This window comes from Elephas maximus, chromosome 19 (genome assembly GCF_024166365.1).
Source record: "Elephas maximus indicus isolate mEleMax1 chromosome 19, mEleMax1 primary haplotype, whole genome shotgun sequence".
NCBI classification, from domain to species: domain Eukaryota; kingdom Metazoa; phylum Chordata; class Mammalia; order Proboscidea; family Elephantidae; genus Elephas; species Elephas maximus.
In genome coordinates, this window is record NC_064837.1 from 68,856,417 (window position 1) to 68,872,833 (window position 16,417).

The 16,417-nt window shown below is 55.1% G+C and overlaps 1 protein-coding gene across 1 annotated transcript; it reads right to left on the reverse strand.

Moving 5' to 3' along the window:
- Window positions 1-3,759: 3,759 nt before the first annotated feature.
- On the reverse strand, window positions 3,760-15,956 carry LGALS3BP (galectin 3 binding protein). Its single transcript, XM_049860138.1, has 6 exons — window positions 15,830-15,956; window positions 13,870-13,943; window positions 12,989-13,180; window positions 11,336-11,467; window positions 8,648-8,900; window positions 3,760-5,210 (listed from the first exon to the last, which is right to left on the reverse strand). Exons 2-6 carry the CDS (start codon window positions 13,919-13,921, stop codon window positions 4,082-4,084), a joined length of 1,758 nt encoding a protein of 585 aa, XP_049716095.1. The 5' UTR covers window positions 13,922-13,943; window positions 15,830-15,956; the 3' UTR covers window positions 3,760-4,081.
- Window positions 15,957-16,417: the final 461 nt, after the last annotated feature.

The window sequence follows — 16,417 nt, forward strand, 5'->3', positions numbered from 1 at the left end:
ATGACCTTGAGTATATCCCACCTGAATTTAGAGACCATCTCAAGAATAGATTTGATGCATTGAACACTAGTGACCAAAGACCAGACGAGTTGTGGAATGACATCAAGGACATCATCCATGAAGAAAGCAAGAGGTCACTGAAAAGACAGGAAAGAAAGAAAAGACCAAGATGGATGTCAGAGGAGACTCTGCAACTTGCTCTTGAGTGTCGAGCAGCTAAAGCAAAAGGAAGAATTGATGAAGTAAAAGAACTGAACGGAAGATCTCAAAGGACGTCTAGAGGAGACAAAGTAAAGTATTATAATGACATGTGCAAAGAGCGGAGATGGAAAACCAAAAGGGAAGAACACGCTCAGCGTTTCTCAAGCTGAAAGAACTGAAGAAAAAATTCAAGCCTCGAGTTGCAATAGTGAAGGATTCCATGGGGAAAATATTAAACGACGCAGGAAGCATCAAAAGAAGATGGAAGGAATACACAGAGTCATTATACCAAAAAGAATTAGTCGATATTCAACCATTTCAAGAGGTGGCACATGATCAGGAACCGATGGTGCTAAAGTGGCCTCATAGGAAAAGCCAAAACCAAACCTGTTGTGGTCAGTTGATTCCAACTCATAGCGACCCTATAGGGCAAAGTAGAACTGCCCCTTAGGTTTCCAGGGCTGTAATCTTTACATATGGAGCCCTGATGGGGCAGTGGCTAAGAGCTCGGCTGCTAACCAACAGGTTGGCAGTTCGAATCCACCACCCACTCCTTGAAAACCCTATGGGGCAGTTCTACTCTGTCCTATAGGGTTGCTATGAGTTGGACTCGACGGCAATCGTTTTGTTTTTAATCGTTTTGGAACCAGACTGCCACATCTTTCTCCTGTGGAGCAGCTGGTGGGTTCGAATTGCCAACTCTTATGGCTAGCAGCCAAGTGCTTAACCATTGTGCCATGAGGGCACCTCATAGGAAGTTCCCCCAAACCAGCGCCACAGCAGGAAGACACACAGGCCTGGTTTCGGATTACACCACCGGCTAATTCCATTCAAGGAGATTGTGGTGGCATTGCAGTTCAGGGAAGGGCCTCCCTTCCGGTGCAACACTGGGCAGTGTCTTTCCCGTGATAGAGGGGTCTGGGGCTGCCCTGACCTGTGCTTGCGGCTAATGGTTTGGCCAGAGTGTCTGGAAGGATGGGAGGACAGGCACCAAGGAGCTCTGGGCAGAGGTACGAGGATGGATATGTTGGGATTGTCACGGAGGGTGAGGAGTTCTCTTTGGGAAGGTTAATTCTCTACTCCACACCATTTAATGAGTAAAGGGCTACACACAAGAGCAGGGAGAGGTCCGTGGCCATCTGCACTTTCTGTGGGCACCTGACAAGGTGTAAAGGCCTTTGGTAAGTCCAGGGGGTAGCACTGAAGGGTTTCCTGCTGTTACTTGATAAAGCTTCTTATCATTTACTGCAAACCACCCCCCACCCCGCCCTCCAGCCCGTGGCATACAGACCAGCAGTCACTATGTGGTCCTCCCTGTCAGAATGCATTCTGCATGGCGCCTCTGGGTACAACTGGTCACCCAGGTGCAAAGGTTTTGCCTCTTGTTCCTGAAACTCCGGGCTATGCTGGTTTTAGACCTGAGAGAGGAATGCTCCCACCAAGAGACACATCCATGTTCCGCTGAGTTGGAAGCTAGAGTTGAAAGCCCATCTATCCTTTGGGGTTGCACATGCCCTTGGACAAATAGGTGACGAAAGAAAGAGGAAGGTGTTGTCTGGGATGGTTGACCTGGTTGTCATGGGGTGCTGCTCAAAAGCGTAAGGAGAATGGAAGGAACTCTGGTGACGACCCAGATGGCTCCCCCAGCTACCATCTCCCTGGTTCACGCAGGGCTACAGCCTCCCTTCCTGGCAGCACCCACAGGGCTCAGAGTTCTCTGGAGAGAAGATTCTGGTGACCTTCCCAAGCCTCGCACCGTCTCTGCTGAGATGCTGGCTGAGGCAAAGGAAACATGAAACGGGTGGGAGGGGAGAGATGTCATAAATACCTGCTGTGGTCTTGTGACTAAACATTCTCTTTATTTCCGTTCTGGTTATTCCGTTACCATTAATCTAGTTTGCCTGCCCCCTTACATTCTCGTCTTTGTTTTAAAGTCACTGGTGACCATTTCGTCTCATACAGGTGATTTTTTAAAGGAGCACAATATTCATGGGTGGTATTATTTTTTGAGCCAATTTGTTATTCAGCTATGGGGTAACCTCGGGGGTAGTTTCTGTTCCAGGTTTGAAGAGTGTCTTAGCGCAACAGTCTCGGGGAGTCTTCCAGTCTCACCCAGCCCAGTAGGTCTGTTTTGTTTGTTTAGGACTTTGAGGTTCCGTTCCACATTTTTCTCCCATTCTATCAGGGTCCATCTACTGTGGCCTTGATTGTGGGTCTGTTATATATTTATGCTGTCATTTTCTTTCTTTTTTCTTTACCCACTGCCCTGCCCCCAGTAAGCTGGTGGTCAACGCTGAGATTTAGTCCATGGATTTCCAGAATGCCGAGAGGAGGAGCGGACATAGGGCAAACATGGTGGACTTGGGGCTGCGTGCAGAATCTGGGAGCGTGGGACCTCGCAGGGCCTCCCTTCAGGAAAGGGTAGAGCCGCCTTTGGTCAGGTGGGCGTGTGTGTTGGTTTCTGACCCATGAATCACAGCAGAGAGCAGGGTGCATGCTGGCATCCGCTGCTGCCTGGCTGCCCAGCATTTGGGCCTCCCTCCTTTATCCTGTTGGGTGGGCCTTTTGGCGCCCCCTTCAGAGGCCAGAAAGTTCCAGAGGCTTGTTCTCCCAGGCCCTGGCAAACGGGGTCAGGCATGTGACCTAAGCTGGGCCACACGGGTGCTACTTGACCGTGTGCCTGGGCCATGCATTACAAAGGAGCAGAGCCTGTTTAGGGCCCATGCCCCGCGGGGTGGCATCTGTGGAAGTGCTCTAACCAGCCTGTCCCCTCAGCTCCCCAAGCCCAGCCTCTCACCTTCCTTGGGATTTTGAGTCTCCCCTGCCGCCACCCCAATCTCGTTCCAGAAATCCTCTGACTGACTGAACCCCATCGTGGGGTCTTATTTGTGGTCAAGCACCCCATTGATGGGTGTCTAGATGGTTTCCAATTTTCCATTCTTATAAACAACGCTGAAATGAGACTGTCTGTGCTTTGTTCCAGGGTGTTCCTGAGTGGTGCAAGTGGTGAACGTGCTTGGCTGCTAACGGAAAGTCTGGAGGTTTAAGTCCACCCAGTGTCATCTTGGAGGAAAGCCCTGGTGACCTGCTTCTGAAAATTTAGCCACCGAAAACCCTATAGAGCACAGTTCTACTCTGACACATGTGGTGTCACTGTGGGTTGGAATTGAGTCAATGGCAACTGGCTTTCGCCCCCATGCTCACACGCGAGGGTTTGTAGAGTCCCAGAACCTACTGATCCTTTTACCTGGAACACACCCCTCAGTTTTCCACTTGTCTTCTGCTCCTTGTCCTTCAGACCTAGTTGGTGCTCATTCCTTCACGGAGACCCAACATAATGCAGCTCCTCCCTGTTCCTTGACCGCTGTACCCTTAGCCTTAGTGCCATTCCCTGTCACCTCAGCCATCTGTTTACTTTTGTACTCCTGCCTCTCCCACTGGACTGTAAGCTTCTCGAGGGCAGGGACCCTGCGCATCTCTCTCACTGTACCCCAGAGCCCAGCACCCTACCGTCAGAAGACAGCACGGACTCAATAACGCTTTCTGCATGGATGCATGTACCAGGGACCACAAGGCAAGTTTAATGATCTCAGACAAGGGAGACTGACCAGGGACCTGAGAAAAGTCAATACAACTGCGCTCAGGTCTTGCTGCCCCTCCACCTGGAGCCAGCTGAGATGCAGGAGTATTGGGGTGGGGGGGCGGGTTCTCAGCACTCGGGGAAGCACTAGTTGAAATTTTCTAGTGGTTTCTATATGCTCAGGATGGGTGCAGGCAGGAGGAGACACCTGGTGGCCAGTTGTGGAGGTGGCCATAGGGAGGAAAGAGGCCTTTGGCTGGGTGTTTCCAGGGTGTGCTTGGCCTCTCCTGGCTGCCCCATCTAGCAGACGTCTGAGGAGTTGGTAAGGTAGAAGGGGCGGATGATGGCGTAGAAGCTGTTGAAGGAGCCCGTGGGGCAGGGGAAGAAGGAAACGTTGCTGGAGCCATTGGTGCTCAGGGCACTGGGGATCGAGGCCTTCTGGTCCCTGAAGTCAGTGACAGTGGCCACGAAGCGGCCACTGCAGAGCATCAGGGCTTTGTTCTCATAGCCGATGGCTGGATCCGGGTAGCCAGACCTGGTCAGGCCCAGGGCAGGGACCTCGTCAGGGGAGCAGGAGAACCCGTAGTTCCAGCAGCTCTGGACGGTGGGGAGGTAGGACAGCGACCAGGAGAGGAACGTGGAGTGGAAGAGGAAGCTGGGGTGCTGGGGGGTTTGGAAGGACTGAAAGGGGTAGTATCTGTAGCCAGAAGGGGCTGGGGGGTAAGGAGTATAGTAGGAGTACGTGGAAAAGTAGGCATCCCTTCTGGACGTTGCCGCCAGCCGGGAGTTGTGGGGGTCCCCTGAGACGGAGGCACTCCAGGTGGGCGTCATGTAGAGCCGGGGTCGGTAGGCATCCTGGCTGAGGTTCAGGTCCTGGTGCTGGGCCAGCAGCTGAAAGGGCACCGTGTGGAACTGCAGGGCCTGCAGCATCTTCTTCTGAAAGAACGACTCGTGGTCATGGAACAGGGTCACGTTAAACTGCAGCTCGAATAGGTCAGTGGGCGGCATCATGGGGAAGCGGACCCCCTCGAGCAGACCCGCCATCACCCCATGGGAGGCATGATTCTCCTGGCCCCAGGTGTCCACTGCCTTCAGCAGGGCCAGCTCGCTGGACACGGCCAGCTCGCTCCTGGAGAGCAGCGTGTGGAGCAGGGCGACAGGCACCCTGGGCCAGGCCTCGACCTTCGTCAGCGCATCGAAGTTCCAGGCCAGAAACTGCACGCACAGTGCCTCCAGCAGGGCATCACTGGTGGCCAGGGCGTAGGCGTGGAGGTCCAGGGTCGTCCAGAAGGAGGGGTCCTGGGGGATGACGGCGGCGAAGAGGTGCGCGCAGTAGTCCTGCAGCTGCTTGGCCCCGTGGGCAGAGGCCACCTGGTGGAAGCACTTCACGGACTTCAGGGAGACGTTTAGCCTGCGGGTGTACAAGTACCTGCCGGGGAGAGAAGTGCTGACCCCATGCACCCCGGGGCCAGGGAGGGGCCCCTGGAGGCCTTCGGGGTCGAGGTCGTGGCTCGGACGGCCTCTCCTTTGGCCTTGGGAGCGTGTGCCGGTGGTGTTTGTGAGTGTGTGTTTATGTGTGTCCCTGTGAGTTAATGTCTGTGTGAGTATGTGAATGTACATGCGTGAATGTGTGCTGTGTGTGAATGAGTGTGTGTGGTGTGTGTGTGCGTGTGCGGTACGTGCACCAGGGGAGGATACTTATGATGGGTTGAACTGTGTCCCCCAAACAAGACTTGTGGCAGTCCTAACTCTGGTGCTGTGAGAGTGGCCTTGTTCATAAATGGTCATGAGCTAACACGCAGGCACACGGGAGGAGGTGGGCCTGACCCACTGTGACCCACGTCCTTTTAAGAAGGAAAGAGGCAGACGCAGGGAGAGGCAAAAGGAAGAGGACCACGTGACGATGGAGCAGCGGCTGGAGTGATGTGTCTCTAAGTTGAGGAACGGCAAGGACTGCCGGCGGCCACCAGAAGCTGGGAGAAGCAAGGAAGGACCTCCCCTCGAGCCTCTGGAGGGAGCATGGCCCTGTCCACACCTTGATTTCCGACATCAGGGCTCCAGGACTGTGACAGAATACATTTCTGTTGGTTGAAAACACTTGGTCTGTGCTCATTTGTTGCGGCCCGGGGTACTCACGCACCCTCCAGAGAACCCCTGGGCTCTGGCAGAGGACAGCATTTCTAACCAGGCCCAGGAGGCAGGATGGGTACCTGCCTGCCAGTCCCAAGATGTCCCAGCAACGCCCACAAGAAGGGGAGGATGCTGTTCAGGGTTTATATGTGGCTGGAACAGAGCCATCGTCATCTGTCCTTAATTGCCACTTAGCGTTTTCCTGTAACTGTCCTGCTCAGCTATACAAGTTCGCAAGTTCTTTGAAGGCTTTTGTGGGGTAAGATCATGGCTACCTCCCAACAGAGGGTGCTGACAGAGGCTCAAGGGGGCTCTACCTTGGCCACTGATGCCCGGGGTGCCCTGTGCAGCCCCCCAGCTCCAGGTGTGTCACTTGCCTCATCTGAGAAGTGAGGCCAGAGAGACCTGCGTGACCTCATTGATCCTAACGTGAAGCCTCGAGCCAAGTCCTTAAAGGCCATGTGATTGCTCCTTTAAAAAGCACTTTCCTTGTGATTCCCCACTGAACGGTTCTGCCCTTGGGTTTTCTATCTTTCACATCAGCAAGGTCAGATGAGAAGAGGGGGACTGAACTTGACAATCATTTTCAGGTACTTGGAAGACTCTCGGGTTGAGAGGTGTATGAGAGATAGATCACTGTGGGGTTTTGTGTTTGTTTTGCTGTTGTTGTGTGCCGTCAAGTCAATTCCGACTTATAGCAACCCCGTAGGACAGAGTAGAACTGCCCCATAGGGTTTCCAAGGCTGTAATGAAGGTCATCACGCTTGGTAAAGTAGGGGTCAGTGAAAAAGAAGAAGAAGACCCTTGATGAGACGGATTGACACAGTGGCTGCAACAATGGGCTCAAGCACACTACGACGGTGAGGATGGCGCAGGACCAGGCAGTGTTTCGTTCTCTTGTACACAGGGCTGCTATGAGTCAGAACCGACTCGCCCGCATCTAACAACAACCATCTTTATGGGAGCAGATCGCCAGGCCTTTCCCCTGCGGGGCCGCTGGGTGGGTTCACACTGCCAAGCTTTCAGTTAGCAGCCGAGCACTTAACCATTGTGCCCCGGGGCTCCTTTTGTTTTCTTTAGTGTTGCCTGTACTTTTTACAGTGCAGACAGTGTCCACCTTGCGTCTGCCCCCAGGCCGTGGGCTGTGGGCGGGGAGCTTGTGTCCTCCACTCTGTTGCTGCCGGTTGTGTGCCCCCGGCCAGTGGAAGGGCAGGTTGACGCCACGTGGGAGCAGCACTAAGGCCATTCCTGCTCTCTGAGCGTCACCAAACGTCCTCCACGTGGGCAGGGTTTTGATGGTGTTAAGTTCGTAGTCTGGAAGCCTTTTGAAAACTGCTTTAACTCATATTGAGTGTTGCACAGGGAGATTTTTATACTGTGTTTTGTGAAAATGAGTATATTTCTGTGTGTACATGTGAGCATGTGTCTGTGTACTTTGTGTGTGCGTGTGGTGTATACGGGGTGTGGTGTATGTGTGGCATCTGTGCGTGAGTACACGTGTCTGTATATGTGGTGCTTGAGGTGTGTGGTGTATGTGTGAGTGTGGGTGTGTGTACATGTTGTGTTCACATGTGTGGTGCATGTGTGATGTATGTGTGATGTGGTACGTGGTGTGTGTTGTGTGTGGTGTATGTGTGAGTCCATACATGGTATTTGTGTATGTGGTGTGATTGTGCATGTCTATGGTGTGTGTGCATGTGTGTATTGTGGTGTGTATGTGTGTGGTGTGTGTCTATGTGTCTGTGTGGTTTGTGTGTCTGTGTCTGTGTGGTTTGCATATGTGTGGTATGTGTCTGTATGGTGTGTATGTGTGTGTCTGTGTGGTGTGTGTGTGCATGTCTGTGTCATTGTACGTGTATGGTGTGTGTCTGTGTGGTGTGTGTCTATGTGTCTGTGTGGTGTGTGTGTGCATGTGTCTGTGTGGTATGTATGTGTGTGTGTCTGTGTGGTATATATGGGAGTGTGTGTGGTATGTGTGCGTGTCTGTGTGATGTGTATGTGTGGTGTGTCTATGGTGTGTCTGTGGTGTGTATGTGCGTGAGTCTATGTGGTATGTATGTAGGTGTGTGTGTGGTGTCTGTGGTGTGTCTGTGTAGTGTCCTTGTGGTGTGTATGTGCATGTGTCTGTGTGGTGTGTGTGTGTGTCTGGTTGTGTGTGTGTATCTGTGTGGCGTGTCTGTGTGTGTGTCTGTGTGGTGTGTGTCTATGTGTTGTATGTGTGTTTGTGTGGTGTGTCTGTGTGTGTGTCTGTGCGGTGTGTGTCTATGTGTTGTATGTGTGTTTGTGTGGTGTGTGTGTGTGCATGTGTCTGTGTGGTGTGTGTGTGTGTCTGTGTGGTATATATGGGAGCGTGTCTGTGTGCTGTGTGTGTGCGTGTCTGTGTGATGTGTATGTGTGGTGTGTCTGTGTGGTGTGCTTGTGCGTGTCTGGTTACGTGTGTGTGTCTGTGTAGTGTCCTTGTGGTGTATATGTGTGTGTGTCTATGTGGTGTGTATGTGCTTGTGTCTGTGTGATGTGTGAGTGTGTATGTGTGTGCGTCTGTGTGGTGTGTGTGAATGTGTATGTGTGTGTGTATGTCTGGTTGTGTGTGTGGTGTGTACGCGCGTGTGTCAGTGTGGTGTGTACACACAAAAGCACTATTGTGACTTGTACCCCCTCCCTTGGTTGTGGAAGTGCAGAGCACAGAGCCCCTGGCACCATTTGGTACTGAGTCCCCAGTTCCAGAGGGCTGCTCACCTGATAAAGTCCCCGACAAGGGGCACACACTCGGTGTCCACCTCCATGGTGACCTTGCCTTCTGACTTCCTCACCAGGCTCTGGGCCTCAGGGTTGGCAGAGAGGATCAGCGTGTGTGCGCAGATGCTAAGGGCCTCCTTCCCCCCGACCAGCACCTGGATGGACAGGTCGCAGCCCTGCTGGCTGTCAAAGATTCCACTGAGGGCCTCCGAGAGCTCGCTAGAGAAGTCGAGGGTGTAGACGCCTGCGGTTTCTACCAGGGGAGGGAGAGACGTGCTGGGTCAGGGGTCAGACACTTGCTCTGAGACCTGGAAAAACACTTGCAGTCCCAAACTGCGGTGATAAACCAAAAAAACAAAAAAACCCAGCTGCCCTTGAGGCAACTCCAGCTCCCGTGACCATACGTGTGTCAGAGCAGAACTGGGCTCCACAGGGTTTTCAGTGGCTGGGTCTTTGGTAGCAGATCACCAGGCCTTTCTTCTGCAGTGCCTCTGGGTGGACTTTTGGTTAGCAGCTGAGCGCAAATCATTTGCACCACCTGGGGGCCCTTAACTGCTGTGACAGTCCCTGCCTTGTCTGCTCAGAAGGGCTCCGGGAAGACAAGGGGTCTAACTGACCTGCAGAATCTTGGTAAAGCAGAGTCTCCTCTGGAAGACAGGTGTCACTGCTGTTGGTGGCCCCAAGTCCTCCCCACCCGCCCAGCCCGTGGAACAAGCAGCGAGGCTGAGACCCTGGGTGTTGGCTCTCCCCCCCGCTCCACCTGCTTGGTTAGTTTACCTGCTCCTCAAATTCAGGCCGCACCTCCAGGCGGGGGCTCAGTGGCCCCAACTTCCAGAGGCCCAGGCCCTAGCTTTTTTTTATGATAATACATGTATAACATAAAATTTTCCATTTCAACCGTTTTTAAGTGTACAATTCAGCGGCATTTGGTGCAGTCACGATGTTGCCTAACCATCACCACCATCTATTTCCGAAACTTTTCCATGAACCCAGCTCCATCCCTTAGGCAATACCTCCCCACTACCCTCCCCAGCCCTGACAACTTCTAACCTGCTTTCTGTCCTACGAATCTGCCTGTTCTAGCTGGCTCGCGTGCGTGGCATCGTACACTGTTTGTCTTTTGTGTCTGCCTTATCTCATTCAGCATCACGTGTTTAAGGTCCACCCGTGTTGTAGCATGTACCAGAACGGCAATCCTTTTTGTATGCCTGCATAACACTCGTTGTATACGTATACCACATTCTGTCACCTATCTATCCTTTCTAAAAATCCAGTGAAGTGATTAACCACTCCAGATGCTACCCTTCTAAAACCAAAACCACCTTCCTGGCTGGATGGCCTCAAGTTGAAGTCCTCTGGCAATCTGATTTTGGAACCTGATTTTGACTGCCACCTCAGGGGAAACCGAGGCCCAGCCATGTCACATGAGGCCCCCCAGGGTGGTACAAGCACTTGTGATGGACCACTGCTTCCCCGCTGCCACTCACACAGCCTAACTGGGAACTAAGCCCCACCTGTTCCCTAGTGGCCCCAAACGGGTTTGAGTCAATCCCCACGTTTTAGCTTCCACAAGGGGGTCCAGCCCTATCGCTCCTCCTGCCCCAACGCTTAGGAGCTCCCAGCCTCTAGCCTGTCCTCACAGCTGTCCCTTCACACCGCATCACCCCTGCATCCCTGGCCCCACAAGCCAGCCTGTCCTGACACCCCTCCCAGTGTGAGCCCCCGACTCCATCTGCATGTGGACACATCGGCTCCTGGCAGGCCAGGAGCAGCCTGTGTAGGGTCGGCAGGGGTGCCTCCAGCCCCATGCACAGACAGCAGGAAGAAGGGGCAGCTGGCACTGAGCGAGGAAAGAGCAGCTCCCACAGCCAGGTTCAAGGACTCAAATGTACAGAGCAACTGGCATTGCTGGGGGTGTGAGGAGTGAGGGGCTGGGGGTCTCCCTGTGGTCTGGGCTTGCTGGGGGTGTGAGGAGTGAGGGGCTGGGGGTCTCCCTGTGGTCTGGGCTTGCTGGGGGTGTGAGGAGTGAGGGGCTGGAGGGGGCTTCCCCATGGTCTGGGCTTGCTGGGGGTGTGAGGAGTGAGGGTCCAGGGTTGGGGGCCGAGAGAGGTCTCCCTGTGGTCTGGGCTCGCTGGGTATATGAGGAGTGAGGGGCTGGGGTGAGGGGCCTCCCCGTGGTCTGGGCTTACTGGGGGTGTGAGGTGTAAGGGGCCGGGGGCAGGTGGAGGGTGCCGAGGGGCGCTTCCCTGTGGTCTGGGCTCACTGTGGATTGAGGAGTGAGGGTCAGGTGGGGCCAAGCAGGGGTCTCCCTGCCGGTCAGACCCCCCTGCCCTGTCACTGAGAAATGCCTAAAGCAGGCTCTGCCCTGGGCGCTGTGGAACATTTTAGAAGGCGCACTGACAAAACCACGGAGCTCGGGCCCTGAAAGCCATCACCTCAGAGATACAAAAGCCCTGTTTCAACACAGCATTCTGCCCGACAGCCAGGTTAAAGGAAGCTCTCCTGGGGCCAGCTGCCACACAGGGAGGGCATCCAGGATGCTGAGAGAACCTGTGCTGCACAGGTGTGAGGCTTGCCGGGAGGCGGCGTGCTGGGGGGCGGCCAGGAGGTGGGCAGGCCCTGTTCTGGTTCCCAGGGCTCTGGCCCCCTGCACTCAGGGGCCAGGTTTGGGGGAAGGCGCCTGCTCACTGTTGTTGCAGATCACGCCGGCATCCTCTTGGTGTCCACAGTTGCTCTGCAGCCAGCCCTGGGACTTGCAGTCGCCCAGCGATGGCTCAGTGCCCACGCATTCCACGTCGTCCAGCATGATGGGGCCCGTTCCTGTGGGTACAGGGAGGACAGAGCCGGCTGCAGGGGGACAGAGCCTCCCGGCCAGGAGCGGGAGGCCACATGGACCAAAGAAAGGACATGTTTACTGCAGAGAGAGGGAAACCACCCCTGGCGGCCTACCAGTCTATTAAAGCAGTTCTCTATTGTTCCTGTTCCCCTTCACTGTATGCCCATATTTACAGATGTGTTTTAAAAAGAACTTCATTGGTAAAATACATATAATGCAAAATTTGCCACTTCAGCCATTGGAAAGTGTACGCTTCAGTGGCATTAACGACATTCACCAAGTGCGCAACCATCCCCACGACCTATTTCCGGAGCTTTTTTATCACCCTAAAGAGAAACTCAGCGCTTCCTCAGCGAGAACTCCCTGTTCCCCTCCCCAGCCCCTGGTAACCACTAATCGACTTCCTCTCTCTGCTTTTGTGCTTAGCGTGTTTTCAAGGCTCAGCCATGTCACTGCATGGATCAGAACCTCATTCCTTTTGAGTAACATCCATTGTATGGATGGACGACTTTGGTTCATCCTTCATCTGCTGATGGTTCTTTCCACCTTTTGGCTACTGTGGATGGTCCGCTGTGACGGACGGATTAGCCAATAAGCGAGGTATGTACAGGCTTCCTTGTGGTTACTAATCTGGAGTGCACAGTTTCACCCGTTTTCTACCACAGGTGAAACTGCGCCCTCCAGATTAGTAAGTAACCACAATTAAGCCCGTGCGCACCTTGCTTATTGGTTAATCTGCCCCTGGCCGCTCTGAAGATCCATGTACAAGTATACATGCCTTTTAACAGGTGTGATCACAGTGGCTATTCAAGTTTTGGTTTTGATTGTTACTGTAACATTAGGCCATGAACTTAGCCTTCATCCTTGTGAAGTTTAATGGCTGCTTCATAAACATCAAACTGCTTTGTTGTTGTGTACTATCGTGTCATTTCTGACTCATAGCGACCCCATGCGACAGAGCAGAGCTGTCCCATAGGGTTTTCTAGGCTGCAATCTTTACAAAAGCTGGCCATCAGGTCTTTGTCCCACGAAGCCACTGGGTGGCTTTGAACCACCGACTTTTCATTTAGCAGCCGAGTGCTTAACCGTTTACACCACCAGGGCCCCTTCAGATGTCAAATTAGCATTCCATAATTGGTGCCACTGTCCCTATTGCTGAATATTTAAATCATTTCCAATTTTTCAGAATCACAAACACGATGTTCCTCTGGGGGAAACTGTTTCACGGGGATAAATCTCCAGGCGCGGGGTTTCTGGCCAGAGGGGAAGGACGTGGCTGAGCGCTTGAACCCCGTGCCTAGGAGCCTTTGTGAGGCCAGGGCGGAAGGAGTGAGCCAGAGCCATCAAAGCCTATCCGCAGGGCTTCGGCGTCACCGAAGACGTCAGCGGATGTTCAATTAGCAGGAGGAAAGCCTGCGTGTCACTGATGTCTGCTGTGCCCTCCAAGTGGACTCGTAGGTGGGCTGCGGCCTTGGCTCTGGAGGACCCGGAAGCAGAGGCCCTACCTTGCCCGAATGCAGCATTGCTCAGAACCTGGGTGGCATTCTCGAAGCCCAGGGCGCGGCAGACCACGTGGGCATCGTCCAGGTCCCAGCCGTCATCACACACGGTCCCCCACTGGCCTCTGTAGAAGACCTCCACGCGGCCCTCATTAGCCGAGTCCCCGTTCACCAGCCTCATGGTGCCGTCCTCCAGGCCTGCAGGCTCGTGGGGGCAGAGGGGAGCAAAGATCAGACAGGATGATGGGAGGGCACCTGGCCCCACCCTAGGCCCATCTGCTGCCCACTGCTCTCGGGCCGTGTGCTTTCATGGTGGCAGCTCTGTCCACCTAGGGCTGAACTGCTGACCAGTGAGCTGGGGGTCTGGTTTTGCCACTTTGAAGTCCCCTGCCCGTCCTCGGGGGAGGTCACCCACTGGGGAGGAGCAGGAGATACTCACAGACCCCCCAACACAGAGGTAAGCTAGCCTTGTGTTTGGGGTCCCCCCTTTGTGCCCAGCACTTGGAGAAGAGGTGGCCAGGTGGCAGGAAGAGGGGCAGGGAAGGGTGCCCAGGCTGATCCTCTCTGTGGTGTCTGTAGTTGGGCCTGGAGACAGTCACACAGGGAGACTGGGAGCCCCTTCCTCTTCCTGGAGGCCCCACACCAGCATGATGGCCCACAAGAAGGGTGCCGCAGGGGTGCTGGGAGAGTATGGGGAGCCCAGGCCTCCTGCCCAGAACCCACAAGCCCCCATCACCAGGGACAACTGGGGTTTTGAGCAGGAGGGGAGACCCAGGCCACCAGCAGAATCTTTGCTGGCATTTTCTGAAGGGCGGGAGTGTAGCCTCAGATGGAGGAAGAGCTGCTTAACTGATGTTTTCTCCCGTCTTCCCAGGGGTTCAGCTCACCGTGGGTCCCTGCGACGAGCAGCCATATCCAGAGGAGCTCAGGGAGTGCCATGGCAGTACCTGGAGCCTCGATCCTATGGCAGAGGAAGACACGGTGGTGGGGGGGGGCGGTCCTCAGAGCAGGGCCATGCCCCCTGCAGCCCTGACCTGCTGAGGCCCAGGTGCCAGGCTAGGAAGGAGCCAAGAGGCCTGCGGGTCCTGCTCCTCCAGGGCCCTCTGCAGGCAGTGAGCATGAGAGACGCAGGGAAGGTGGGGACCCAGCAGAGCCCTCACCCCAACTGAGGGCTGGTCTTCAGGCTGAGTAAGACTCAGCCAGGTGAAGAGGGGGGGCTGGAGGGTCCAGGCAGCGGGTATCTCCCAATGCTGGGCCTGTGTGTGGCTGCCATGTGGTGTTGGATGAGGAGGGCTGAGGAGGGGGTGCGGCTCTGCAGGGCCCAGATGGTGAGGGCCCGGTGAGTCTCATTAGAAACCAGGGCTGTGTACAAAGGTGACTGACCCTCGCAGGCATGCCCACAGTGACTGAGGGGACAAAGGTTCCCTGGCTGCAGCGTGCAGAGCAGGGGGCCTGTCGGGAGGCACCCCAGAAGTCCAGGCTTGAAACACTGGCAGCGAGGAGTGTGGGCTGGTGGTGTTGGGTGGGGGTGATGGAGAGGAGGGGTCGCAGTGTGGGGGGGGAGGGGGCCGAATTAGGAGCCAGGACAGGGGCACAGGGCAGGGGCGGGGATCGCAAGGCACGCACAGGCTTAATTGTGCTTACTGACTAATCTGTAGTGAACAGCTTCACCTGGTTTATACCATGCCAAAGATTTGGTGAAACTCATGTGAAATTGTTCACTATAGATTAGTCTGTGAGCACAATTAAGCCCGTGCACGCCTCGCTTACTGCAAACCAGCGCCTACTGCGCTTGCTGGCTAACCCACCCCTGGTTTGGGGAGTATGGTGAGCAGGCTCGGCATGGACATGGTGCTGCTGACCCCCTGAGGTCAGCTGGCCTACTGTCTCATGAAGCCAAGGCTTGGGGATGTGGAACCACCAGGCCACTCAGCCAGCGGGGGCAAGGTTGGGGAGGACCAGGCTTTTGGTCTCCACGTTCTTCTCCACTCTTGATCGTTCCATCATTGGCAGCAGCCTGTCGCCCCCGGCTACATCCTAACCTGCTTCCCCACCCCACATCCTGTGCATGTGAACGGGCCGGACAGGTCACCGTCCCTCTGGCCCAGCAAGAATCATGGATGCCCCCTAGCACTGCTCTCTGCTGTCCAGCAAGCCCAGGACCAGGCCAAGGACCAGGCCACTGTGGCACTGCTGAGCACGGAGACAAGATCAGGGCCTGGTGACCTTGGAGGCAACATGTGGCATGGATGCCTGCATTTATAAGACCCCCAGGGGGCACAGGAAGCTTTGAGGGGTGACCTGTGCCAGCCCTGCTCAAAGCACAAGCTCACAGAATCCTGACCGTGACCAAGAAACGTCTTATAGCTAACAAGCTTCTAAGCAAAGCCACTGAAACAGGCTAATGAGTAAGGCAAACCTCGATTCACTGCAGTCTTCTCAGAAGACGGCTGAAGGGCCAGGTGACTGGGCACACCAGAACAACTGGTCACCCGCCCTGCTCCTAGGATAGCCTGGACAGGAGCTCAGGGCCATGAGGAAATGGCCAATCAAGCCCTAGGTGAATGCGTGGTGGGAAGTCACCTGCCTGCAAACCAGGCAAAGGTGCGCTTCCTGCGGGCGGGTGGGTCAGGGTAGCACGCAGACTGTGAGAGGCTACCCTGCCACTGCCCCCTTGGCTGGTGCCTCGTGCAGTGAACAGTCTGCCCAACTGTATGGGGTGGCCCTGCGGATCTTCTGGGAGCAGCACCCTGCCCCTAGCCCCGGGTCTGTGTACACAGTATGCTTGGCCCCCACTGTGTAGAGAGAAGGGTGCCCACCTGGGAGCAAGGAGAGACAGGTGCTTACCTGCCCAGGTAACTCCTGTGGCTGTCCTGGAGCCTTGTGCCTTCCCGCTGCAGGAGCCTGCTGTGGGCCTGTCCTCGGGCTCAAAAACCCTCCTGTGTGGAGCGTGGTCAGGAAATGCTTCAGGAAACTGTTCAGTTTCAATTTCTAGGAATCACATGACCTGTGTTTCTCCAGGGGTTGGCTGCCACGCAGAGTCCCTGGGGCCCCTTCCTTTTCTCAGCTCCAGTGTGGGTGCTGGGAATGGCAGCAGTCCAAGGATGGATTCTGGCTGAATTGGTAACCTGCAGCAACTCCCAGAGCCAGACAGGGATGACTATTTCGGAATTTAGACAACCTTCCAAGCTGGACCAATGTGCCAGGCACTGTGCTGGGGGAGGGAAGGAGGGGGCAGCAGCAGATGTGGTGGGGGGGCTGGGGGAGACTTTAGGGACAGACAGAGCGGGGTCCAGGCAGGCGGAATTTAAAGTCCCAAGGCCGTATCCCAGAACCAGCACCAATATCGGCTCCCCTGGGCTCTCAAAGGTTTTCCAACCTCCTGAGACCCCCAAAAGGAAGTGCTTAAGGAGGGGGAGGGGAGGGGCGGTGTGA

Coding starts and splice junctions, on each gene's coding strand:
- LGALS3BP (XM_049860138.1), bottom strand. CDS start 13,921: ATGGCACTCCCTGAGCTCCTCTGGATATGGCTGCTCGTCGCAGGGACC. Junction 11,468..12,988: donor CAATGCTGCATTCGGGCAAG/GTAGGGCCTCTG, acceptor CTGTACCCACAG/GAACGGGCCCCATCATGCTG. Junction 8,901..11,335: donor CGGCGTGATCTGCAACAACA/GTGAGCAGGCGC, acceptor CTCCCCTGGTAG/AAACCGCAGGCGTCTACACC.